This window comes from Bufo gargarizans, chromosome 3 (genome assembly GCF_014858855.1).
Source record: "Bufo gargarizans isolate SCDJY-AF-19 chromosome 3, ASM1485885v1, whole genome shotgun sequence".
Taxonomy (NCBI): domain Eukaryota; kingdom Metazoa; phylum Chordata; class Amphibia; order Anura; family Bufonidae; genus Bufo; species Bufo gargarizans.
The window spans coordinates 599,748,307-599,776,128 of record NC_058082.1 but is presented as its reverse complement, the minus strand read 5'-3'; the positions used below and the strand labels follow the sequence as shown (position 1 = coordinate 599,776,128).

Genomic DNA, 27,822 nt, shown 5'->3' with positions numbered 1-27,822 from the left:
TGGGGGCCCTAAAGCGTGAGAAGAAGTCTGGAATCCAAATGCCTAAAAATGCCCTCCTAAAAGGTACTCATTGGAATTTGGGCCCCTTTGCACACCTAGGCTGCAAAAGTGTCACACATGTGGTATCGCCGTAGTCAGGAGAAGTTGGGAAATGTGTTTTGGGGTGTATTTTTACATATACCCATGCTGGGTGAGAGAAATATCTCTGTAAAAGACAACTTTTCCCTTTTTTTTTAATACAAAGGGAAAAGTTGTCTTTTACAGAGATATTTCTCTCACCCAGCATGGGTATATGTAAAAATACACCCCAAAACACATTGCCCTACTTCTCCCGAGTACGGCGATACCACATGTGACACTTTTTTGCAGCCTAGGTGGGCAAAAGGGCCCAAATTCTAATGAGTATCTTTACGATTTCACAGGGCATTTTTTTACGCATTTGGATTCCAAACTACTTCTCACGCTTTAGGTCCTCTAAAATGCCAGGGCAGTATAACTACCCCACAAGTGACCCCATTTTGGAAAGAAGACACCTCAAGGTATTCCGTGAGGGGTATGGTGAGTTCATGTAAAATTTTATTTTTTGTCACAAGTTAGTGGAATATGAGACTTTGTAAGAAAAATAAAAAAAATCTTTTCCCGCTAACTTGTGACAAAAAATAAAAACTACCTTAGGGTGTCGTCTACTTTCCGAAATGGGGTCATTTGTGGGGTGTTTCTACTGTCTGGGCATTGTAGAACCTTTAGGAAACATGACAGGTGCTCAGAAAGGCGGAAATTCAAATTTTTGTACCATAGTTTGTAAACGCTATAACTTTTACCCAAACCAATAAATATACACTTATTGCATTTTTTTTATCAAAGACATGTAGAACAATAAATTTAGAGAAAAATGTATATAGAAATGTAGTTTTATTTTTAAAAAATTACAACGAAAGTAAAAAATAACATTTTTGGGCAAAAATTTCGGTCAATTTCGATTAATATAAACAGAAAAGTAAAAATGTCAGCAGCAATGAAATACCACCAAATGAAAGCTCTTAGTGAGAAGAAAAGGAGGTAAAATTAATTTGGGTGGTAAGTTGTATGACCGAGCAATAAACCGTGAAAGTGGTGTAGTGCAGAATTGTAAAAAGTGGTCTGGTCATTAAGGGGGTTTAAGCTAGGGGAGATGAGGTGGTTAAAGAGGACCTCTTCAGTACCGAGCAGGGTACACTGGAGCCAATTATGGCTTCTCTGAAACATGGCAATGTTTTAGAGTAAGGCTGCACACGAATGTGGGTGACCACACAAGATCCGCACAAATTTCTGTGCGTTTCTGCAGCATATTTTCTCCAAAATCTCAATTTCTAATTCCGGATTAGATTAGTTTTTCCGCATATTTCACCCTTCCATTGAAAAGGGTGGAATCTGCAGTTAAAACTGCAAACATAATCGACATGTTGTGGATTTGGAAATCTGCAATGCAGGTCAATTACCACATGGAAACAATCTGCAAAGTGTATAGGACATTTGTGTAATCTCATACACTCTGCTGGTATTGTACAATGCTGCTTTTTTTCCTGTACGGGAAAAAACATGGATATTACGCAACATGTGCGTGCGGCCTAAAATGGTTTGTAACAGGGAGCCTGTTGGGATTTCATCAGGGGCGGAATGGGAACTTAAAGTGGCCCTGGAAAAAATACTAAAAGTTCCCCCATTTTGTAGTCTGGTCCAAATTGATGAAGGGCATGGCCAGCAATACCGTATTGTGGCACATTATACCACCCCAACAGAGCCAAATACCGCAGTCCATCACAAAATACTTCAGCCAGCAGCACAAAATACATCCCAAAAACTTCCACTGGTCGGCCCCCTGGGAAATATCCCTGTACGGTCTATGGCCAATCCGCCCCTGGATTTCATGCTGCAAATGGTTCCCTGACAGAAAACCTATAAGTTGGTAGGCCCTGCAGCATTCTCAACTTTGCCCTCCAGAATATGTAAAGAAAATGACACACCCGCACAGCGATCAAATCAAAATGTTTAATTATACATTTTTTCTTTTACCAACTTAACAAAATATGCCTGAAAAAAAAAAAAAAAAAAAAATCACAAAAAATACATTAAGTCTGGAAACATTTACACATCAGGTGAATGTGACGATGTACAAATATAATACATATATATATAAAATACTAACCGACTACAAACATACAGTGCAGCTGTGATACTTTTGCTGCATACGTCCTTTTGAGCAGAAAATGGGTGTGGGTCCAAAAAGAGAAGTAACAGCTGTCCTTACTGCTCAACTGATGACCCGAAAGCAAAAAACTAAAAAGGAACAACTGCTTCAAAATTCATTGAATGACCCCCAAACCAGTGCCTCAAAGTTTACACACCAAGCGGGCCTCAAGTTAAAAACTTTGGGACAAAATTGCCTTGTTCCCTTGTTTTAGACAGGTCTGAGGCAGGAGGCCCAGTGACTGCTTGTACAAAGTGCAGGATACAATATAGAGAGAACCACCAAGGAACTGGCAAAATATTTCTACATGTTGCAAAGAGAAAACTTTTTCCCCCATAGAAAGCAAGCACAAAAAAAACGGAATAAAAACGCCTCTGGCCTTATACATTGGATTCTACTCCAGCAAAACCCTCCAGACTCAAAAATCTTCCAGGGGCAAATAGTCTCTGAACTTTACAGTCTGGGGGTGCGGGCACTAGGATGGAACAACTTGGATTTTTACCCATCAGATTCTTTGTAGGCAAAGAGAGCTGCTGACTGCCCCCTCAGCATTTTGGGCTGACAGCTCAGGTCTACGGCCAGATATACATCACTAAAGATATGAAGCAACCTTATGAAAACAGTAACTGAAAGGGGTTGTCTCACTTCAGTAAGTGGCATTTATCATGTAGAGAAACGTAATACAAGGCACTTACTAATGTATTGGGATTCTCCATATTACTGATGTACTGCAGGGTGGTCTGCAACCATGGAAACGAGCAGTGTATAATGTGATGGAAAAATGAATCCAGCCAGCAAAGGAGGCAATATTGAGAATTACAATACATTAGTAAGTGGCTTGTATTAACTTTATCTACATGATAAATGCCACTTGCTAAAGGGAGACAACCCCTTTAATAAAAACGTCTTGCTGACCTTCAGGGGTTCATTTCCCTTATGCAGCCGACATAACCACATTTACCAAGTGTTGACCCCTCCATCTATAGCAGAATATACATTTCCCTTCAGTGCAGATTCTGTACATTTAATGAGACAAGTGGATCCCAAGACTAAAGTATCTATCGCCCCTGGACGTTACAATCAGACTACAGTCTGGGTACGTCTAAGGGGGTGGCAGGAAGTAGTAACCAAATTATACATTCCATGAAACATGAATAAAACATTGAAAAACCCAGCGGTCAAGTACACGTCCACATTTTAAGGTTATATTTTAGACAAAAACGCTGTGCCGATTAATCTTTTAATACATCTTTATATCAGAGCTTAGATTTTTCTGGTTCTGATCTCCAAATCACTGCGTAGACAGAGTTAAAGGGGCTGTACTATAAAATCAACTTACTACCTATGTACGAGGTTGGAGCCAAGCATCTAAATCGGTGGGGTGGGGGCACTACTGATCACAAATATGCCAGTCCCATGCGCCTGTAAGAATAGAGCGACAGATTGAGCGAGTGGGCTGTCGCCGCATTCATGCTTTGTGCTCAGTTATCTTCATCAATCCCTTAGAGAATGAATGGAGCTGCCTGCTGCTGTATTAATACCAGTGCAGGATGACCACTTACCCAGTGTCAAAGGGGCCTCATAACCTACCGTGCTTACTTTCAGTATTTTTAAATTCAAGACCATATTTGCACTTTAAGTGGCTTTCCTTGGTAATTGAGCCTGACAGCGGAGCTACATATATTTCTATTAACCAGCAGGAGAGTGGGAGGAGTAGTTTCTTCGTTGTATGTTATTATCAGGATAAAATCGGATCCGCCGTCATCGGTGGAGCTATTGCCCTCAGAATTTCTTGGCAGAGGAACTTACCGCAAAAGACTAGTAAAAGGGCAGAACACAATGACAAGAAGGGTAGAAAAGCCCAGTCATAGCAACAAAACAGAAGGGGAGTCTTCTGGGGGGTGGGTGAGCTTGCCGTGTAGCATGCAGGGTTATCTGTCCTGCACTCTGAAGGGCACGCAGTCCAACCAGTTCTTACTCTGCTGTATCCATACTGGGGACAGCGCTTTTATCTTCTATAACGACGACTGCAGGTTGTTCTGTTTTTAGACGCTTTGACTCTGGGGGTTTACAGCTGGGGTCTTGAATCGGTGAGTTTTCTGAAAGGCAGAATAAAATAAAATAAAAATAAGTAAATAATAAAATCTGGCATTTCAAGAAAGTATATTTAAGTTAGTGGCCGTCATCAGAGGTGACATTGTGCCTAAATATGAGGTTCCTCCAAGATAACGGGGCCTAATGTGCTGGGCACAATATCCATTCTCTATACTGAGAAATGTAGTCTCTGAATACCTTTGTGTGAGTGACTGTGGTGCTTAGACCCCAACTACATCACTAACAAGCCTAGTTTTCACACACTGCATAAAAATCAAGCTGTAAAACCAGCCAAAGGCCTGCAAATCTGTACAGAACAAAAAAAACAAAAAAAAAAAACAAAAAAAAAAAACACACAACAACATCTCCTACATCAGTGTAAGGCCTCACGCACACGACCGTGTCCATATTGCAGTCGACAAACCACAGACTCCTTCCATGTGCAATTGGCATTTTTCTCACTCCCATTACTAGAAATAACTCTTGCTGTCTGCAATACGGACAAGAATAGGTCATGTTCTATAATTTGTGGAATGGACACAGGGATGTGGACAGCACACAAATGACATCCACGTGCCGTCTTTTTTTTGTGTGTGGATTGAATGGGATTTGTAAATTACCGTACTTTGTAGAATTTCAGTGCAGAATGGGCAATAGACAACAAATATGCAGTGTGTGTCCACCCACCTAAACACAAATCTGCCACAATTCAACCCACTTATGACTAAAGTCCCCTTTACACTAGAGTTGTTGCGATACCAAATTTTTTGATTCGGTTTCGATACCATAAAAAAAGTATAGCGATACTCGATACCATGCAAAAAAATAAATAAAAAAAGCCACGTGCATTTAAAAAAAAAAAAAAAAAAAGTCGAATCGCGCAGTTAACTGCCGCTGATCGTAGGGGTTAACTGCCGCTGATCGTAGCTCCCTGTAAGGGGCAGGATGCCGGCTATGTGATTCTGCTGCCGACACCTGCCTCCTGTATTATGTGTTACAAAATACTTTATAAGAGTCCAGACTAAGTATTAGGCTACACAGAGCAGCACCCAGGCATCTCCCAGCACTTACTATTATTCCTGGGCGCCGCTCCGTTCGCCCGCTGTGCCCCATTACTGTCTCCTGCTCCATATGCCAATTACTATCGGAGCAATGGGGAGGAGACATCAGCTTCTCTAGTGGGCGTTCCTTCGCCCTGGCTGTAGCGCTGTCTAGAGGAACGCCCACTAGAGAAGCTGATGTCTCCTCCCCATTGCTCCGATAGTAATTAGCATATGGAGCAGGAGAGGAGACCGTAATGGGGGCACTGCGGGCGAACGGAGCGGCGCCCAGGAATAATGGCAAGTGCTGGGACATCTCTGGGCGCCGCTCTGTGTAGAAAGTCCTATCACTGGTGGCGCAGTGTGCCCGCCCCTCTCTCCGTTCATTGGTGGCAGCACAGGGGGGAGGGAGAGACTGCTTCCTACTCCCCTGTGCTGCTGAGAGAACATGAGCGCGCTGACAGCAGCGTGCTCATGTTCAGAGATACTAGACTGCGCAGCCCAGTATCGAAAAAACTGAAATCCTGGTATCGTATCGATACCGGGACAAAAGTATCGATTGGGTATCAAAATTTCGATACCCGCAACAACCCTACTTTACACAGCTCAAATGAGCAGACAATTTTTTGGAGGTGTTTCTTCCCAGAAATCACCTGCTCATCAGTGAGGGAGACTGCTGTATTTACATGCAGAGATCTCCTCCACAGTATGGGGAGCAGTGATAAGTAATGCCATCGCTCATCCCCATACAGAATCATCGTTTGTCGGCAGCAGATTGGGACGTCTAAACAGCCTCTGCTGCCGGCAAACAATGATTTAGGTGACTGTATGAACGATCCCATTACCCGATGAATGAGTGTTTAACTCCATCAGGTAATCGGCGGCACCTTTAGGCCCCTTTCACACAAGCGAGTTTTCTGCGTGGGTGTGATGCGTGATGTGAACGCATAGCACCCGCACTTTTTTTTTTCACGCATCATTTCTGCATTGCGTGAAAAATCGCAGCATGTTCTATATTCTGCATTTTTCACACAACCCTGACCCCATAGAAGTGAAAAACGCATCTGGATGCAGCCCAGGTGCAATGCGTTTTTCACTGATGGTTGCTAGATGTTGTTTGTAAACCTTCAGGGTTTTTTTCACGCGCGTAAATTACGCATCAAAACGGATTGCAGCTGCGCGGAAAAAAACTGAACGCAAATGCAGACTAAAACTGACTGAACTTGCTTGCCAAATGGTGCGAGTTTCACTAAACGCATCCTGACAAAGTTCATATCGTTTGTGTTATTCCAGCAGATTATTGCTAACAAGCATTCCTACAAACAAGCATCGCAAAGGCCCCTTCATTCACATAACAGGGCAGGGTCGCTTATCCTGTCTAATATTTAAACCATAAAACTTAGACCGGCCAGTCTAAAGATGTGTCAGATTTATCACAAGGGCCTCAGGCTGAATGACAAATGTCGTCCATCTTGCTAGACACTTTTGTCTAACTTTACAACAATTATGGGTTGGCTTACTTTACACCAAAATTTGGCACACTTTTGGTCCCTTCCTGAAGCACCCCTACCCCCAAATCTAAAACACAATAAAACGTTAATCAAGGTATTTATGCCAGTTTTTGGCACAAAGTTAGCAAGAACGGAATCTGCTTTTATAGGCATAACCATTTTTTCTGTACATGCTTTTATACTCGTGTCAATGAGATTCATACTATAAACAAACTTTTTGACACTAAAAAGGTTGAGTGTTTTTCTATAAGGGAGATGTATCCCTTAGCAGAGTCACTTACCAGTGCTGCTGGGCTGCACTCGGCTGGGTTGAGGGGATACTGGTACTGTCGGCTCTGTGCTTGGTGACTTTGTCGTCTTTACAGGAATCAGATTAATTCTCCTAAGGGGGGGGGAAAAAAAACAATGTTCAGATAAATGAACACAGCAAGAAAACGCAGACTGTCTTCTCATGATAATAGTAGTTTTGGAAGACCTCACAAATGTAATCTTCTGATGAATGTGACAATGGCAGCTCCAGTGAATTGTCAGGTCACCCAATCAGTTTCATTACCCTTTCAACCATGACGTACCGGTAAGTGAGCCCACTCCATACACACTGGGGGCCGGCAGTATCATACAGCCGGCCGCAATGATGGGGAACGGCAATGCCGCCGAACCCAGTCATTGGCCTCAGGTGCCATGATCAACACCGACTGCAGCACCTGTGAGGCAAGGCAGAGGGATGCGGCTCCAATGAAAGCCCCCGCAGTAAAATTGCAGGGCTCCGATCGGTTACCATGGCAGCCTGGACACTGCTGGAGCCTTCCAAGCCTGCCATTGTAAGCTCCCTGCTGCTCTGTGCACAAGGCACAGCTCAGTGGGGACAGTGTAAAAATCCTATTTACCCTAACAGATCTCTATTAGAGTGAATAGGACAAGAGATCAAAAGATCCCCGGTTGTAGCCCTCTAAGGGGCTAATAGAAGGAAGAAAAAATAAAAAATAAAAATTAAAAGTTTAAATTACCCCTTTCCCAATTTCACATATATAAAAATATATTAACAATTAAAAAAAAATATTAAAATTATCAGGCATCGCCACAATCAAAAATGTCTAGACCAGGCATCCTCAAACTGCGGCCCTCCAGCTGTTGCAAAACTACAACTCCCAGCGTGCTCGAACAGCCTACAGGTATCAGCCTACAGCAAGGCATTGTGGGAGTTGTAGTTTTACAACAGCTGGAGGGCCGCAGTTTGAGGATGCCTGGTCTAGGCTATTAAAATAAAAATCCTGTTCAGTGATGCCGTAATGGGAAAAAAATATCTAAAAATTTTAAAACACTATTCAAAGATTTTTAGTCACCTCCCCCTCCCAAAAATTGAACAGTGATCAAAGAAGTCATATGTACCACGAAAATAGCAACTACTACAGTTCCATCAGTAAAAACTACAGTTCATCCCGCAAAAAAACAAGCCCTTATACAGGAAAATAAAATATAAATATATATTATATATACACACACACACACATATACAGTACAGACCAAAAGTTTGGACACCCCTTCTCATTCAAAGAGTTTTCTTTATTTTCATGACTATGAAAATTGTAGATTCACACTGAAGGCATCAAAACTATCAATTAACACATGTGGAGTTATATACATAACAAAAAAAGTGTGAAACAACTGAAAATATGTCATAATCTAGGTTCTTCAAAGTAGCCACCTTTTGCTTTGATTACTGCTTTGCACACTCTTGATGAGCGGCCGGCTGTATAATACATATAGCTATGGCCATCAGAAAACAGCGATGCAAAGAAAATTTAGATTTTTTTCAAAGTTTTTTTATTTATTTTTTAACTATAGTAAAACAAAGAAATACCTATACAAGTTTGGTATCGCCGTATTCGTATTGAGCCGCAGAATAAAGAAGTCATGTAAATTTTAGGGCACAGTGAACACCATGATGTCAAAACCCCAAAAACCTTGGCGGAATTGTGTTTTCCAATAACAGACATGATAAATTAAATGGTGCCCTTAACAAATACAATTTAACCTGCAAAAAAGCCCTCGTATGCCTATATGAACAGAAAATTTAAAAAGTTACGGCTATTGGAACGTGGGGAGGAAAAAAATACAAAAATGCAAAACTAAAAATGAGTCATCCTCATAATGAGGCAGAACAGAGCTAAATACATCTTGCACACCAGGCTATGTCCATGGTTTAACACGACACCCACTCAACACTGCAGGGGAAATGCAGTCTAAGGCCTCATGCACACGACCGTTGTGTGCATCCGTGGCCGTTGTGCCTTTTTTTTTTTCGCGGACCCATTGACTTTCAATGGGTCCATGGAAAAATCGGAAGATGCAACGCTTTGCAGCCGCATCCGTGTTTCCTGTCCGTCCAAAAAATAGGACCTGTCCTATTTTTTTGACTGACAACGGTTCACGGACCCATTCAAGTCAATGTGTCCGTGAAAAAACACGGATGCACACAAGATTGGCATCCGCGTCTGTGGCCGTAGGCTACTTTCACACAGTCGTCTGCATAAAAGCTTTTTCAGAGCTGAGTTTTCACGTTGTGAAAACTCAGATCCGACAGTATATTCTAACACAGAGGCGTCCCCGTGGTGATGGGGACGCTTAAGGGCTTAAGGTTAGAATATACTAAAAGAACTGTGTACATGACTGCCCCCTGCTGCCTGGCAGGTGCTGCCAGGCAGCAGACCCCCCTCTCCTAATTAAACCCCCCCCCCCCCCCATCATTGATGGCAGCGGAGAGTACCGATCGGAGTCCCAGTTTAATCGCTGGGGCTCCAATCGGTAACCATGGCAACCAGGGCGCTACTGCAGTCCTGGTTGCCATGGTTACTTAGCAATTTTTAGAAGCATTATACTTACCTGCGATGTCTGTGTCCGGCCGGGAGCTCCTCCTACTGGTAAGTGACAGGTCTGTGCTATAAGCAATGTGCCGCACAGACCTTCCACTTACCACTAGGAGGAGCGCCCAGCCGGTCACAGACATCGCAGCTCGCAGGTAAGTATAATGCTTCTAAAAATTGCTAAGTAACCATGGCAACCAGGACTGCAGTTGGGGGGGGGGGGGGGGGGGGGAAGATTTTAATTAGGAGGAGGGTGCCCACCAATGAATCTACAGTACTACAGGGGAGGGAGGGGGGCGCCCGCACTGGCCACCAATGTGTTAAATACAGGGGGGGGGGGGGGGGGGGCAGTCATGTACACAGTTCTTTTAGTATATTCTACCCTAAAGCGTCCCCATCACCATGGGAACGCCTGTGTTAGAATATACTGTCGGATCTGAGTTTCACGATCTAACTCAAATCCGATGGTATAAAAGGGACTCCTGACTTTGCATTGAAAGTCAATGGGGGACGGATCCGTTTGCAATTGCACCATATTGTGTCAACGTCAAACGGATTCGTCCCCATTGACTTCCATTGTAATTCAGGACGGATCCGTTTGGCTCCGCACGGCCAGGCGGACACCAAAACTACTTTTTTTTCCATGTCCGTGGAGCCTCCAAAAATCAAGGAAGACCTTACGAATCACGGACCCCGTTTTTACGGACCTTAAAAAAAACGGTTGTGTGCATGAGGCCTAAGGCGACATGCACAAGATTATTGTCTGTTTTACGTTACGCAAACTGCGGACCCGCAAAACACAGATGGCGTCCGTGTGCGTTTCGCAATTGGTGGAACGGCATGGACAGCTATTAATATAACTGCCTATTCTTGTCTGCAAAACTGACAAGAATAGGACAGGTTATTTTTTTTTTTGCGAACCACGGAACGGAGCAACAGATGCGGACAGCAAACCCAGTAATACAAGGAAGGCTCAAGTTGCTCTTGTAAGGCCTCTTTCACACGAAAGATACGGATGCGTTCAGTGAAACTCACACCATTTTGTAAGCAAGTGCGGTCAGTTTTGTTTGCGATTGCGTTCAGTTTGTCCCACGCGGGTGCAATGTGTTTTGAAGCTTTTTTTTCACGCGCAAGATAAAAAAAAACTGAATGTTTACAAACATCTCTTAGCAACCATCAGTGAACACACATTGCATCTGCACTTGCTTGCGGATGCAATGCGTTTTCACTGAAGCCCCATTCATTTCTATGGGGCCAGGGCTGTGTGAAAAATGCAGAATATAGAACATGCTGCATTTTTCACGCAACGCAGAACTGATGCGTCAAAAAAAAATTATACACAGATGTATTGAAATTAATGGATCAGGATTCAGTGCGGATGCTATGCGTTCAGGTCACGCATTGCACCTGTGTGGGAAAACTTGCTTGTGTGAAAGAGGCCTTAAAGAGAACCAACCTCTAACGTCCATATACACTTACAGGTCATATGGACAGGGGTTGTATTCAAGAAGCAGCCCCTGAAATATTTGACCTGCATGTCACTGAAGAGGAAATGTGTTCAAACTCAACCTGTTCATTTTTAACATGGCGGAGTGTTGGTGAGACCTTTCCAATACACAGGTGTACAATTAAGGGAGCATTCACACGACCGTGTTTTTCTTTCGTGTCCGTTCTACAATTTTTGCGGACAATGCACGGACCCATTCATTTCTATGGGTCCGTGAAAAATGGCGGAATGCCTTTTATTCTCATCCGTGTGCCCGTTCATTTTATTTTAGAACATGTCCTATACTTGGCCGCAAATTGCGGTCCGTGGCCCCATAGAAAGTCATTGGGTCCGTGAAAAACTGATAGCACACGGAAATGCATCCGTATGTCCGTTTTTTGCGGACCCCTGGACTGAAAACATTCTAGGAAACCCCATTTCAGTCACATGTGGCTGCACCTAGGACCAGGAAGTAGAGAAAGGAGGCTGAAAGAGAATCATGGCCATCATCAATGTTGAGAAGCTCATCGTTCTTGTACAAGAACGGCCCCTATTATGGGACACCAGGTCAGAACTGGTTGCCGCTTCTGCCGACTTCCGTGATCATGGAGCGTTCCCATCACCATGGGAACGCCTCCATACTAGAATGTACTGTCGGATTTGAGAATTAAGTTGAAATCGCAATGCGATTAATATAACAAAGTAATCGCATTGCGATTTCAACTTAGAGCTGGGTTTCTAATGGGTCAGCTTGTTAGAATTAACTAAGTTAACGAATATGGAATATAGCAGTGCCAAGTTGAAATCGCAATGCGATTACTTCAAGTTATATTAATCGCATTGCGATTTTAACTTAGCACTGCTATATTCCATATTCGTTAAAGAGTTTATCCCACCTTCATTTCCATGCTGTGGCTGCTCTCTCATGTTTGAAAAACTGCTCAGTCAGGGGGCGTTTACATTTCTATTGACTGACAGCGGTCTGCTGATCTACTGACTCCCACCTCCTTGCTTGGCGTGCCCGCTCCAGTGTGAGCTGGAAATCATTCGCTCAGCCGCCGCAGCTACAATCCTACTTCTGCCATCCATAACCTAGACTTACAAGCGCAGGAGAACTAACAAGCGCGCAGGCGCAGAGTTCTCTGCAAAAAAAAAAAACAGGACGAACGAGAGGAATCCATCGCGCAGGCGCGAAAATGCGCAAGCCCGAGAGTCAGGTCGGCTGTGTAGAAAGAAAAGAGGATAGCGGACAAGCGCGGCCAATGCTCCGGTGTCGCTGGGGTGGCCGTAACCTATAACAACTGGCAGTAAACAAGGCTACAAAAGAAGGTCAAATATATAAGAAAGGAGGACGAATATCTAATAACTTCTATTGATACTGATACTGGTGTCAAAAACTACACAATTAGGCAAACTTCAAAAGATGGGTTAACGCTTTAACTTCGTTAATTCTAGCAAGCTGACCCATTAGATGGACATGGGTTGGACATTTAAATGTCAATTTTAACCCTTCCGTTTTTTTTGCGGACTGTGAAAAACGGATGACACACGGAAGCACCATGTCCGTATTATACAGACTTACGGAACGGAAAGATAAATGAAGACATACGGAACACACGGATCCGTGATTTACGGACTGCAAAACCAACACAGTCGTGTGAATGCTCCCTAACAAATATCTTTCTATAATATTTGCTTTGGTGCCAGAGGATTTTCCTTCTCAGTCCCGCTTTTTAATTTATGGGGAGCCCTTACCTGGGGCTGGGGTTAGTGGGCTTGCTCCAAGCTTCCAAGGTGTTCAGAGTAATTCTTCTGGGCGGTGCATTTTTGTTTTGAGCGTTTTTCCGTTCCTCCGAGGTAGGGGTCGCAGGGATAATGGTTATTCCCACTGGTGTTGTTGGAGGATTGCCCGTGGCAGGCTGTCTGCTTTGCAGTGGTGTGGCTGGACTAGACTGATCTTGCAGTCGAGCAGCAGGCGTAAGTTCACCCGCTCGTAAAATTGGGGACGAAACCCTTCTCCCTTGAGATCTCCTGACCTTCTTTTCTGCGGCTGGAGTACTTAAAACAGGCTTCTCTTTAAGAGGAACTCCAAGTTCACCTTCATCAAAAGTCACAAACGAGCAGTATCCGTCAGTGGAAGAGATTGACAGAAACGACCCATCACTGGACCTGACCAAAAACAAGAAACATACGATAAGTAGTGGTACCCTCCAAGGTGGTATTAACCCTAGTGCACAAACGGGACTATCCCCGGAAGCTTCCATCCACATCTTTCATGTGATTTTACCATGATAGGTCGCTCAGGGTGTGGTAATGCACATTGGAAACATAACCAAAAGGTAAAAGCTGCTGCGTGTCATAGAAAATCACAGCATCCTCTGAGGCAACAGCGAAAACCATGCGATACGGCAGAGAGACAAGACTTTGCTGGGGCACGTCTCCGTTCACATCTGGAAACATACAAATGACAGGAGTGTTGGACCACAGACTTGTAAATCTTACATGAGACAACTGAATGTGGCCCCTTATGACATTTTACAAAGCTTTAAAATAATTTGTAATCTCTTAAATCAATGTTACGAACTATTATGAAAATGACGGCCATCCCGGACGTTTAACTTTTTAGATGCTGCAGCCAATGCTGGCGAGACACAGGCCACTCATAACAGCTCCCAGGTCTACCATGTATGGAAGCCTATTAGGTCCTTTCAGAAGCTTATTAGGGTAGGTTTACACCATTTTTTGGAAGAGGTTTTGAGGCAGATTTTCCTGTAGGTTTTTCAGCCAAAAGGCAGAAGTGGATTTGAAAGGAAGAGGAGACATAATGGAAGAACTTCTACGTCCTGCTGGATTTAATTCTCGCTTTGGCAGCAACTGCAGAAATAACTGCATCAAAACCACCCAAAAAATGTCAGTGTGAACATACCCTTAGTGTATGACTGCAACAGGTTTAAAGAAAAAAACATCAATCCAGTTCAGCCCATCATCCTGTAACGTTATTTCAGGAGGCAAAAAAAAACAAAAAAAACTCGGAGGTAGAGACCAATTTTCTTCATCTTATTATTTTCCTCACTTCTATATTTCCGGGCGCTTCACAGCCATCATCCCACTGTCTCAAGGGCCTTACAATCTACGTTCCCTGTCAGTATGTCTGTGTAGTGCGGGGAGTAAACAGAGTATCCGGAGGAAACCCACACAAACTCCAGGCAGATGTTGAACCCAGGACCCCAGCGCTGCAAGGCACCAGTGCTAACCACTGAGCCACCATGCTGCTTCAGAGGAAAAAATAAAAATAAAAAACACCTTCTCCCTGACCTGATGTTAGATTTTTCTTTTATTGAGAAATCGCAGTAGCTCTGGGTGTGGAATTTCTCCCTCCATTAAGTTTTTCGCCTTGCTTGAAAATATTTTAGTGCTAGTGTGTGTTGCCTTTTTTCCAATGCATATTTCTCATACTACTCAGAGGTAAAGTACACTTTCCTATGGAAAAAAAAAAATGCCAGACTCCCCCCAAAAACACAGGTGCTCTGCTACACCATTTGGACAAAAATAGCATAAAAACGCCTCAAAAAATGCTGCACAAGTTGGGTGTTCTTTATATGTGTATTTTTAGACCCAGAAACAATACGATAAAGACTAATGTATGACAGCATCCTAATGGGACTAAACTGTAAGGTCCCTGTGGAACGCACTTGCTGTGAAGAAACATTTTTTTTTTAAATCATGGAAACACCCTGAACAGTGTAACGTGACAGATTTTGTATGTACATGTTAAGCTGAACACACAAGATTAGGATACTTCACCTTTGACACCGGGTCTCAACTCAAAAAAGACAGGACAACATCGAATTGCAAGAGTGGCCTTTCTTGGGCACGGAAGATGTGCTATGGGCCTAGACAGAAAACATTCTCGGTTTTAGAAATCTATGCCCCAACACTTAGAGAAATATTTTGAATCGTAATTTCTCATATTTAGACAGAATTGTTATCTTCGTTCAGTTCTTAGACTTAACATGACCACTGGTTAAAAGGGGTTTTCCAGTTTGCACATGCCAATGACCGATCCTCGGAATAGGTAATCAATGAGAATGGCAGGGTCAGACACATTGCACCCCAACCGATCGTCTGTCAGCAGCCACCAGAAACAAAACAGAAGACGGAGTCTGAAGCGTAAGGCTCCTTGCACTGTGTACTGGCCATGCCTTGCTACATTCAAGCGAATGGGAGCCGAGCTGCAGTAAGCCATCAAGAGTCAAGACCGCTACACAGTGGATGGGGCCTCCTGCTTTCGGCTCTGTCCACTGTTCTGTTTCCTTGCTGAATGAAAACAGCCCATTGTGGGTGTGCTGGGTGTTAGAACACAGTCCAGTTGGATAGGTCATCTACAGGCTGAAAAACCTCTTTAAAAAAGGTTATGTACACCTTTGGAGGCCATTTTTGTTTATGATGGCATTTTACTCATTGGCTAAAAATCATTTTCAATTGGCCTTTATTAAAAATACTGAGCCGTTCTGTCACAAAGGGTTAACAGTTTTTCCGGTAATCTAATAACCCCCTTCTCTAAACTATTTAGAGGTCATAAACCCTTATTTAAGCCACAATCTTATCTGTAAGGTAAGAACTGAACTATAATGAGTGTCTATAATGTCAGACAGCAGAGATAAGGAGCAGTCAGCTCCCCAAACTGACAGAAAAGACAGAAGCTAGTTCACGGAAAAAAGAGGGGAAGTGAGGTGTGTAAAGTGTATAAAACTATAATTTTATTGATATACACTAAAAACAGGGGTCATCTATCTCTAGCCAACCCTTGTTGCTCATGGCCTGTGTGTTCAAGTCTTCTGAGCGCCAATTTGTCACACTGTTCCATATGGGGAATGTTCTATTAGGTTCTCACTCCTGGTTTCCCTGTTTTTAGTGTATATCAATAAAATTATAGTTTTATACACTTTATACACCTCACTTTCCCTTCTTTTTTCCCGTGAACTATTTCAGTGAGAGGCGGCACCTTATTTATTATTATAGTCCGAAAATCCAGAAGCTGCTACAACATCTCAGCGCTTTCCACAAAAAAGGATTACGTATTTTTTTTAATAAAGACCAATTGAAAAAATTATTTTCAGCTCAAAATTAGTACAATGCAATAATAAAAAAAATTGACCCCAAAGTTGTACATAGCCTTTAAAGATTCCCTGCTTCCACTGTAAAACAAACTGAAAGTTGTGGGTAGGGCTGAAACGATTACTCGATCCCCAAAAAATCCTCGAATCGATGATTCGTTTGTGCCATGTGACCACAGAGTGTGAGTGAAGAGCTTCCTATTATTCACGCTCCGTGGTCACCCGCCTGCTCGCACAACGCTGCTTTGGATTCTGACGTACACACATCGTCAGGACATTTTAGTTCACAGGTGGCGTGAGGGGGGAGAGCTGATTGCACTGGCGTGGGGGGGGGGGGGGAGCTGATGGCACTGGCGTGGGGGGGGGGGGGAGCTGATGGCACTGGCTGGGGGGGGGGGGGAGAGCTGATGGCACTGGCGTGGGGGGGGGGGGAGCTGATGGCACTGGCGTGGGGGGGGAGAGCTGATGGCACTGGCGTGGGGGGGGGGGGAGAGCTGATGGCACTGGCGTGGGGGGGGGGGGGAGCTGATGGCACTGGCGTGGGGGGGGGGGAGCTGATGGACTGGCGTGGGGGGGGAGAGCTGATGGCACTGGCGTGGGGGGGGGGGGAGATGATGGCACTGGCGTGGGGGGGGGGGGAGAGCTGATGGCACTGGCGTGGGGGGGGGAGCGATGGCACTGGCGTGGGGGGGGAGCTGATCAGAAGGCACTGGCGGGGGGGTGGGGGAGTGGATCAGAAGGCACTGGCGGGGGGTGGGGGAGTGGATCAGAAGGCACTGGCGGGGGGGTGGGGGAGTGGATCAGAAGGCACTGGCGGGGGTGGGGGAGTGGATCAGAAGGCACTGGCGGGGGGGTGGGGGAGTGGATCAGAAGGCACTGGCGGGGGGTGGGGGGAGTGGATCAGAAGGCACTGGCGGGGGGGTGGGGGAGTGGATCAGAAGGCACTGGCGGGGGGGGGTGGGGGAGTGGATCAGAAGGCACTGGCGGGGGGGGTGGGGGAGTGGATCAGAAGGCACTGGCGGGGGGGTGGGGGAGTGGATCAGAAGGCACTGGCGGGGGGGGTGGGGGAGTGGATCAGAAGGCACTGGCGGGGGGGTGGGGGAGTGGATCAGAAGGCACTGGCGGGGGGGGTGGGGGAGTGGATCAGAAGGCACTGGCGGGGGGGTGGGGGGAGTGGATCAGAAGGCACTGGCGGGGGGGGTGGGGGAGTGGATCAGAAGGCACTGGCGGGGGGGGTGGGGGAGTGGATCAGAAGGCACTGGCGGGGGGGTGGGGGAGTGGATCAGAAGGCACTGGCGTGGGGTGGGGGAGTGGATCAGAAGGCACTGGCGTGGGGTGGGGGAGTGGATCAGAAGGCACTGGGGTGGGGGAGTGGATCAGAAGCACTGGCGTGGGGGAGTGGATCAGAAGGCACTGGCGTGGGGGAGTGGATCAGAAGGCACTGGCGTGGGGGAGTGGATCAGAAGGCACTGGCGTGGGGGAGTGGATCAGAAGGCACTGGCGTGGGGGAGTGGATCAGAAGGCACTGGCGTGGGGGAGTGGATCAGAAGGCACTGGGGTGGGGGAGTGGATCAGAAGGCACTGGGGTGGGGGAGTGGATCAGAAGGCACTGGGGTGGGGGAGTGGATCAGAAGGCACTGGGGTGGGGGAGTGGATCAGAAGGCACTGGGGTGGGGGAGTGGATCAGAAGGCACTGGGGTGGGGGAGTGGATCAGAAGGCACTGGGGTGGGGGAGTGGATCAGAAGGCACTGGGGTGGGGGAGTGGATCAGAAGGCACTGGGGTGGGGGAGTGGAGCTGAAAACACTGGGGTGGGGGAGTGGAGCTGAAAACACTGGGGTGGGGGAGTGGAGCTGAAAACACTGGGGTGGGGGAGTGGAGCTGAAAACACTGGGGTGGGGGAGTGGAGCTGAAAACACTGGGGTGGGGGAGTGGAGCTGAAAACACTGGGGTGGGGGAGTGGAGCTGAAAACACTGGGGTGGGGGAGTGGAGCTGAAAACACTGGGGTGGGGGAGAGCTGAAAACACTGGGGTGGGGGAGAGCTGAAAACACTGGGGTGGGGGAGAGCTGAAGGCACTGGGGTGGGGGAAAGCTGAAGGCACTGGGGTGGGGGAGAGCTGAAGGCACTGGGGTGGGGGAGAGCTGAAGGCACTGGGGCGGGGGAGAGCTGAAGGCACTGGGGCGGGGGAGAGCTGAAGGCACTGGGGTGGGGGAGAGCTGAAGGCACTGGGGTGGGGGAAAGCTGAAGGCACTGGGGTGGGGGAGAGCTGAAGGCACTGGGGGGGGGAGAGCTGAAGGCACTGGGGCGGGGGAGAGCTGAAGGCACTGGGGTGGGGGAGAGCTGAAGGCACTGGGGTGGGGGAGAGCTGAAGGCACTGGGGTGGGGGAGAGCTGAAGGCACTGGGGTGGGGGAGAGCTGAAGGCACTGGGTGGGGGAGAGCTGAAGGCACTGGGGTGGGGGAGAGCTGAAGGCACTGGGGTGGGGGAGAGCTGAAGGCACTGGGGTGGGGGAGAGCTGAAGGCACTGGGGTGGGGGAGAGCTGAAGGCACTGGGGTGGGGGAGAGCTGAAGGCACTGGGGTGGGGGAGAGCTGAAGGCACTGGGGTGGGGGAGAGCTGAAGCCACTGGGGTGGGGGAGAGCTGAAGCCACTGGGGTGGGGGAGAGCTGAAGCCACTGGGGTGGGGGAGAGCTGAAGCCACTGGGGTGGGGGAGAGCTGAAGCCACTGGGGTGGGGGAGAGCTGAAGCCACTGGGGTGGGGGAGAGCTGAAGCCACTGGGGGAACGGAGCTGATGGCACTGGGGGATAGTGGAGCTGATGGCACTTGGACTGGGGGGAACTGATGCACTTGAACTGATCGCACAGTGGGGAACGAAGGGTGTTGGGGACTGATGGCAGGGGTCTGATGAGTTTTTATAAAGAAAAACTGTCAATTAATTTTTTCTGATTAGATTACTCGATTAATCGTAAAAATAATCGGTAGAATACTCGATTACTGAAATAATAGTTTACTGCAGCCCTAGTTGTGGGTAGATACCTGGGCACACTGCTCTCAATAGTGTGCAGAACATGCCCCTGAATGTCGCTGGTAACCAGGAAAACTGAGTTCAGAGGCAGAGATGACTCGCTCATGTCACACCCCCCCCCCCCCCTTAGTATGATGAAAGCTTGCAAAGTTCTAGACTGTTACAGTTCTGATAATCACACAACAAAAATGTCTCATTCATCTGTAATTTATCTGACAGATTGAAAACTGGCAAATCTTCACTATGTTTATGTAGCATTTCTTTTTGTTGGTTCATTTGGACACATCTAAAGTTTTATTGGGAAGCGAAAATGTGAGGCTACTTTCACTCTAGCGTTAATATTTTCCGGTATTGAGATCCGTCATCAGGGGTCGATACTGGGAAAAAACACTTCAGGTTTTGTCCCTATTCACTGTCAATAGGGACAAAATTTGATTTTTTACAACTCCCCATAATATCCTTTTCTCGTAGTAGGCATTGGGGGGGGGGGGGGGGGGGGGGGGGGGGACACGACAGCACCATGGGTATACGTCCAACTGCCAGGTGGGCAATACCCTCTCCACAGGCACGAGGCTATTCAGTTTGTACCAAAAGCAGTATGAGAGAGAAGAAAAGCAAGGAACCAACAACTCCCGAACCGGGAAAGATCAAGCCCCGAGAAGCAGAAGTAAAAACATAGGGTAGGATCTGTGTCCCCCAATGCCTACTACAAGAAAAGGATTTTACGGCGAGTACAAAAAATCCAATATTCTCGTGCATGGCATTGGGGGACACAGCACCATGGGACGTCCCAAAGCAGTCCCCGAGGGTGGGAAAAAAACAGCCATGCCACCGGTTGGGCATACAGGTGCAGGAGAACCATGTGACCAAACAGGAAAAAACACGGAATGGGCAAGAGGTTCCATAACAAGGAAGAGATCTTAAGGAAGAAGCTGTGAAGACTGCCTGCACCCCAGGAGAAATGCCTGGAAGAAAATCCCAAATGCAAGAAGGCGGCAAAGGGAAACACAGAGCTCAGCCAAGGGCTGGAGAAAAAATTAGGACAGCACCGCGTGTTGGAACTACCCAATGCTCGAAATTGTCTCAGACGCAAAGAGCGAAAAAACCTGTGGCCAACCCCCGACAGGCCAGGGGAGCAAGGACACAGGGAAGCACTGGAAGCCAAACGAGTGAGGGAAGCCGTAGCAAGGCTCACATGTGAAGGGAGCAGGTCTCCCCTCACCGCAAGGCAGGTGAAGAACTTAAGCGCCCTATTGAAAGGTGAAAACCCAAGGCTGCTAGAGGAAACCGCCAACCCTTGGAGAAGGAGGGGGTTGTAGATAAAGACCAGGAAAAGAGAATAATAAGACCTGCGTCCCAAAAACAGGAGACGAGACTTGAGCCTCTGAAAACAAGATATCACTGTGAAGCGTAAGACCAGAGGAAACTCTGGGCATATGAAGTATCAGGGAAAAAAGGAACCAGATACAGGCCCAGGAAATCTCAGCAGGGACACACTGGACTGAGAGACATGGGAGTAGAAGGAGAGTACTCCAAACAGCCTAAGGAAGAAAAAGGTTCTACAACAGGAGGAGGTCCCTCCCGAAGGAGACCAAACGGCAGAATTGCAAACTGTAGCACTAAACCACTCAGTACCAGGTACTTGATGTGGGAGGATGGGAAAAGAGACACGAATCCCAAGAGGACCACGAGGCTATTGGAACCCATAAAAGGGAACAATCAACCCAGGGGGCAGAAAGCACCCAGTAATACAGAAACTGTATGGGCCACAGATAGCACCATAGGGCCCAGCACTTCGGGTACTACAAACACACGCCTAAAATAGAGGTAAAGCGGCTGCATGTTGCCTTCTAAGGAGAGTGGAAACATAGCCACAGCATCTGGGAATGCGACAGCGTTTGGAGGGTAAAGGTACTCAACCTGTAAAGTAAAAATACGGCTGTGTAGTGCAGAGATACGACCAGACAGGTGTAATGGGTACAGCATCTGGAGATGGTAGAGGTACTACATTTAAGATCGGAGCACTGTGGCTGCATGGTGCACCCTAGAACCAGAGAGGTGCAGCAGCTATTGCGTTAGCAATGGTACCTATATTCCGCCTGGGAAGGGGAAAATAGGGCCGCACGGAACCACAAAGAACAAGACAAGTGCACACTACAATCAGGTAGGTGCAGAGGCCTAAAGGAGGCCCTCTATTTCGCCTGAAAAAGGGAAACAGGGCCGCATAGTACACCATAGAGCCAGACAGGTGTAACGGCTGCAGCATCGGAGATGGTGCAGGAACTCTACCTATGAAGGGAGTAAGATGGCTGTTTGGTGCACACTATGATGAGGTAGGTGCAATGGACACAGCAATTGGAGGCGTCCGGTAAGGGAGAGAAAATGCCACATATGGTACACCATAAAGCCAGACAGGAGTAACGGCTACAGCATCCGGAGATGGTGCAGGTACTCTACCTATGAAGGGATCAAGGTGGCAGCTTGGTGCCCACTTGAACCAGACCGGGGACAATTCTACAGCAATTGAAAGTGGCCTCTATATCTCGTAGGGATAAATGTTGCCGCATGGAACACAATAGAGCCCGTCAGGGGTATTGGCTACAGCATCTGAAGATGGTGTAGGTACTCTACCTATGAAGGGAGCAAAGTGGCTGGGAACAGACAGGTGCAATTGCTACGGCAATTGAAGGCGGCCTGTATATCTCACCCGGTAGGGGGAAATAGTGCCGCATGGAGCACCATAGAGCCAGCCAGGAGTAATGGCTTCAGCATCTGGAGTAGGTGTAGGTACTCTACCTATGAAAGTAACAAGGCGGCTGGAAACAGATATAATTGCTTTTTCTTACCAACCTACAGGAGGCGTTTGCCTGAGCCATCAGCTTGCCTAGAACAGGGACCCCCTGTAATGAGGTAGAGTGGCGAACACCAGCACCAGGATGGGGACCCGTTGGAAACACTCAAATGTGTAGAGCATAGCCCCTAGTATAGGGGAACCAGGAAGGCTCGTCAGGTACAGCCTATGGCAGTGGTGCAGGTACCCCCCTGTTAAGGAGAAGGCGTACGTACCAGAGACACCACGTAGGTGACTCAGTATGTTAAACACGGGGACGGCTACCTTACCTGTGCAGTCAGGGGAGCGCCATCCGAAAATGCACTAGAGGGGATACCAACCCTGGATAGGAGAGGTTCCTCCGTGCACGTTAGTCTTGACCTCCCAGGGGGCTTCTGTATGGAGGAAGACCGCCTGATGCTCTGTTCCGAGAGAATCGGTACAGAGGTGTCCCCAGAGGCAACGGATGAGATGACAGGAAAGGATTAGTCACCAACCTCAGGCTTGTCCTGGGGAGGACCCGAGGAGGGGTGGGACCCTGTTGAGACCACCCGAGGTTGTACTGTGAGCTACCCCTTGCCGGACCCGGTATCTGAGCGTGCCCATCTGCAGGGAGGACCCTGGGAGGGCAGAGGTGGCCGCAATTTGGGTAGGTAGCGGTCCAGCGACTCCGCCAGGGATTGGGAGAGTCAGGTCAGCCTTCGTAGACAGCGGACGCACGTGAAACACGCGTGGCGATCCGAGGAGGGGCTGGGAGAGGAGACCCTCATAGAGCAGCCAGCAGAGGCCATCTTATCTGGACCAGGATGCCTGTTCCCCTAAGAGGTGCTGCAGCAGCTATAGAGGTGGTCAGGAGGGCTGCAGGAGAAATGAAGCAATTGAGGGGGGGAGGGGGGGTGAGGCCTAGTCCCGACTAAAGTGGAGATCACCGAGACCTGCAGAAAAAAAAGCAGCAGGACCTGCAAAAAGAGCAGGAGGGACACTAGACTAAAACTGAATAGCCTTGTGCCTGTGGAGAGGGTATAGCCCACCTGGGAGGAGCCAACACTTTTTGTGTCTAGCGCCTCCTAGTGGTAGTTGGACGTATACCCATGGTGCTGTGTCCCCCAATGCCATGCACGAGAAAACAGAACTCCTCCAAAATGCATTCCGTTCCGGTTAGTTGCGTTCTCATACCGTAGAGCAGACCACAACATGTTGTTTGCTTTCCATCCTGGGATGTGGAGCAAGATGGAACAGTCATGACCCCCAATGCAAGTCAATGGGGACAGATCAGCTTTTTTCTGACAATAAAAAAACGGATCCGTCCTCCATTGACTTTCAAATCGGTCTTGGCAATGTTAAAGATACGTTCATAACGGATGCAGACGGTTGTATCATCAGTAACGGAATCGTTTTTTGCTGAACCCTGCCAGATCCAGCAAAAACGCTAGTGTGAAAGTAACCTTCCTTACAAAAATACCACTGCACAGTGAAAACACTGAAGAGCATTGTCAGGACTTAGGAATTGGGAATCTCATGAGGTAATGATAGGTCAACTGACAGAGGGTAGTGTATTCAAATCTTTGCTGGCATCCAGCAAGAGTTTAACGTCCCTAAGGTGTGGTTTTATCAATTTCTGCAACTGAGGTATGCCTATGATGTCACGGTGAGGAAAGGGTGTAAAACAGCTAAAATGGATGTGGTACAGAAGCTTATTCTCCTGAAGGTGGGGGAAGAAAGGTTTGATATCACAGGTGTACTCTATTGCTGGATAAGTTTCTTGAGGGGTTCCCTCTGACGCGGATGAGGAAATGGGAGGGTGATTTGGGCGCCGTGTCTAAGGATCAGTGGGAAGATATTTTGGAGGCAGTTCCCAGAGTGTCTTTGAGCGAGCAGGCTAAGTTGTCACAGCTTTTCATCATTCACAGGGTATATAAAACAGCGGTTTAAAAAATAATAATAATTGGGGTTAGGTATGATGATAAGTGTCCGAAGTGCATGGAGGAGGGAGCGGATCTGGTACACATGCTCTGATCGTGTCCAGTGATAGGTCGATATTGGGATGAGGTGCGGATTAGGATTAATCACAACTTGGCGCTATGTCTGCAAATGGACCCTAAAGTTTGTGTGTTGGGGTATGTGTCAGAAATCGGAGGGAGTGAATTGCTCAAGGTGGCGGTGGGAAGGCTTCTGTATGTGGCCAGGAAACTGGTGGCGCTGAGGTGGATCCAGGGGAGTCCGCCAACAATAGAGGAGTTTGTGAGAAAGGTGAATGAATCTGCTTGTCATGGAAAAAAATTGGATTTTTTGTACTCACCGTAAAATCCTTTTCTCGTAGTAGGCATTGGGGGACACAGCACCATGGGTATATGTCCAACTACCACTAGGAGGCACTAGACACAAAAAGTGTTGGCTCCTCCCAGGTGGGCTATACCCTCTCCACAGGCACGAGGCTATTCAGTTTGTACCAAAAGCAGTAGGAGAGAGAAGAAAAGCAAGGAACCAACAACTCCCGTACCGGGAAAGATCAAGAGACCAGCCCGGAGAAGCGGAAGAAAAAACATAGGGAGGGATCTGTGTCCCCCAATGCCTACTACGAGAAAAGGATTTTACGGTGAGTACAAAAAATCCAATTTTCTCGTGCATGGCATTGGGGGACACAGCACCATGGGACGTCCCAAAGCAGTCCCTGAGGGAGGGAAAAGAAGAGACGCGCCACCGGTTGGGCATACAGGTGCAGGAGAACCATGTGACCCAACGGGAAAAAACACGAGATGGGCAAGAGGTTCCATAACAAGGAAGAAACCTCAGAAGAAGCAGGGAAGACTGCCAGCACCCCAGGACAAATGACTGGAAGAAAATCCCAAATGCAAGAAGGTGGCAAAAGGAAACAGAGCGCAGCCAAGGGCTGGAGAAAAAATTAGGACAGCACCGCGTGGTGAAACTACCCAACGCTCTACATTGTTCCAGACCCAAAAAAAAAAAAACCTGTGGCCATCCCCTGAAAGGCCAGGGGAGAAAAGAAACAGGGAAGCACTGAAAACCAAACGAGTGGGGGAGCCATAGCAAGGCTCACATGTGAAGGGAGGGGACTCCCCTCACCGCAAGGCCAGGAAAGAAGCTAAGCGCCCCATGTAAAGGTGAAAACCCAAGGCTGCTAGAGGAAACCGCCAACCCTGGAGAAGGAGGGGGTTGTAGGTAAAAAACCAGGAAAAGAACGATAGCTCCTGCGTCCCCAAAAACAGGAGACGAGGCGCAAGCCTCCGAAAACAAGATATCACCGTGAAGCGTAAGACCAGAGGAAACACTGGGCATGTGAAGTAGCATGGAAAAAAGAAGCCAGATACAGGCCAGGCAACCTCGGCAGGACACACTGGACTGAGAGACATGGGAGTAGAAGGAGAGCACTCCAAAAAACCTAAAGAGGAAAGGTCCTACAACAGGAGGAGGTCCCTCCCGAAGGAGACCATACGGTGGAACTGCAAACCGCAGCACTAAACCACTCAATACCAGGTACTTGACGTGGGAGGCTGGAAAAAGAGACACAAATCCCAAGAGGACCTCAAATGAACAGGGACAGGGACTCCAGAAAGGAGTACCCAGTATGGGCTCACAAGGAACCAGAAGCTGAACCACCAGAAGACAACGCAAGCCAGAATATCCAGGAAAGGCGAAAAGAAACCACCATAGGGGAAGGGGCATAGGCCATGGACAACTAGCCGTACCAAGAATATTGACCAGCAAACCTTAAACATTGTCCCAGAGAGGGCAAGTACAGCAGCTCGGGATGTACCACAAAACGACAGACATCCATATGCATAAGGAATGCAGAAGTCGCCATGAAAAAACCGGGGTAGCCTACATAGAAATGTAGAAACCAGCTGCGACCGGCATACAGAAAACTTCCAGGGGGGAGAAAGCACCAGACAGGTGCAGACGACGGCAAGGTCCAAGAGGACTGCCCCTCCGCCATGTAGCACAACTAAGCAGAAAATACAAGGGAATACCGAAAACACCTGGACCCAAAAGGAACTACGGGGCCCTGTCCGATACCAGAGCAAGCAGCTGAAAATTCAGACAGGTGTGTGTGGCGCTCAGAGGTCCTGTCCTTGACCCATCAGGGAGGACGTCCAGCAATGATAAAAGCCGTGGACCCAGAAGGATTCCGTGTGGCGGACATCCAGCGATGACAGAAAACCGCAGCCGCGGCCGATGCCACCAGCTACGTGTCCAAACAAGGTAGAAGATCCAGTGGAGATCCTTGTACTTCACCAGGAATGGGCCGCTCAGCAATTAGGAAACAACGCGAGTACTCCCCTATAACATGGGGTAACGCGGAGCACAGCATACCGTAGTACCGTAAAGAGAAGGCAAGAGCAACTACAGCACGAAGGCCAACAACCACCTGGCCACGGAGTAGGGAGCGTGGTTGAATGAGGACCACCCGCCGGATCAGACAGATCAGTCATATACTGGAGCCACCAGAAGTAGCAGTAGACCGACAAGGTGGGGGTTGGGCTGGCCCACACCTGCCAGACATGGAAACCATGCACACGCTGAACGAAGGGGGCCTGGTGCAGACAGTGCCTTGAGAGGTAGAAGGAGACCAATGAGCGCGACAGTAAAGGAGTGGCAGATGTATGGAAGAACCAAATGGATGGAACCAACATCCGCAGCACAGATTAGAACCCGTGGGCAGAAAACACCCAGTGATACAGAAACTGTCTGAGCTACAGACCGCACCACAGGGCCCAGCGCTTGGGGTACTACAAACACACGCCTAAAATATGGGGAAAGTGGCTGCATGTTGCCAACTAAGGAGAGTGGAAACATAGCCACAGCATCTGGGAATGAGACAGCATACGGAGGGTACAGGTACACAACCTGTAAAGTAGAAATATGGCTGTGTTAGAGGAACTACATTTAAGATCGAAGCAATGTGGCCGCATGGTGCACCCTAGACCCAGAGAGGTGCAACAGCAACCGCGTTAACAATGGAACCCAGTAGGGCCGCACGGTACCACAAAGAACAAGACAGGTGCACACCACAATCAGGTAGGTGCAATGGCAACAGAAACAGGGCCGCATAGCACATCCTAGAAGCCAGACAGGTTGAACGGCTGCAGCATCGGAGACGGTTCAGGGACTCTACCCATGAAGGGAGTAAGATGGCCGTTTGGTGCACACTATGATGAGGTAGGTGCAATGGCCACGGCAATAGGAGGAGGCCTCAATATCTCGTCCTGTAAGGAGAGAAAATGCCACATGGAACACCATAAAGCCGGACAGGAGGAACGGCTACCGCATCCGGAGATGGCTCAGGTACTCCACCTGTTAAGGGATCAAGGCGGCAGGGAACAGACAGGTAACTGAACCGGACAGGGGCAATTCTACGGCAATTGAAAGTGGCCTCTATATTCCGCCCGTAGGGAGAAATGTTGCCGCATGGAACACAACAGAGCCCGCCAGAGGTATCGGCTACAGCACCGGTGATGGCGTAGGTACTCTACCTGTGAAGGAAGCAAATTGGCTGGGAACAGACAGGCGCAATTGCAGCGGCAATTAAAGGCAGCCTGTATATCTCGCCAGGAAGGGAGAAATAGTGTCGCATGGAACACCATAGCGCCAAGCCAGGGGAATCGGCTA

General features: G+C 47.7%; 1 protein-coding gene across 1 annotated transcript in view; it reads right to left on the bottom strand.

Annotated features, from left to right (window-relative positions):
* Window positions 1–2,069: 2,069 nt before the first annotated feature.
* CHAF1B (chromatin assembly factor 1 subunit B) overlaps window positions 2,070–27,822 on the bottom strand; it is a 49,619-nt gene continuing 23,866 nt past the window's right edge. Inside the window, exons 10-14 of the mRNA XM_044287780.1 lie at window positions 15,027–15,115; window positions 13,510–13,672; window positions 12,978–13,391; window positions 7,154–7,254; window positions 2,070–4,326 (exon numbers count right to left, since the gene is read on the bottom strand). Of these exons, the coding sequence (XP_044143715.1) occupies window positions 4,202–4,326; window positions 7,154–7,254; window positions 12,978–13,391; window positions 13,510–13,672; window positions 15,027–15,115 (892 nt within the window). The 3' untranslated portion in view covers window positions 2,070–4,201. The remainder of the gene's footprint in view (window positions 4,327–7,153; window positions 7,255–12,977; window positions 13,392–13,509; window positions 13,673–15,026; window positions 15,116–27,822) is intronic.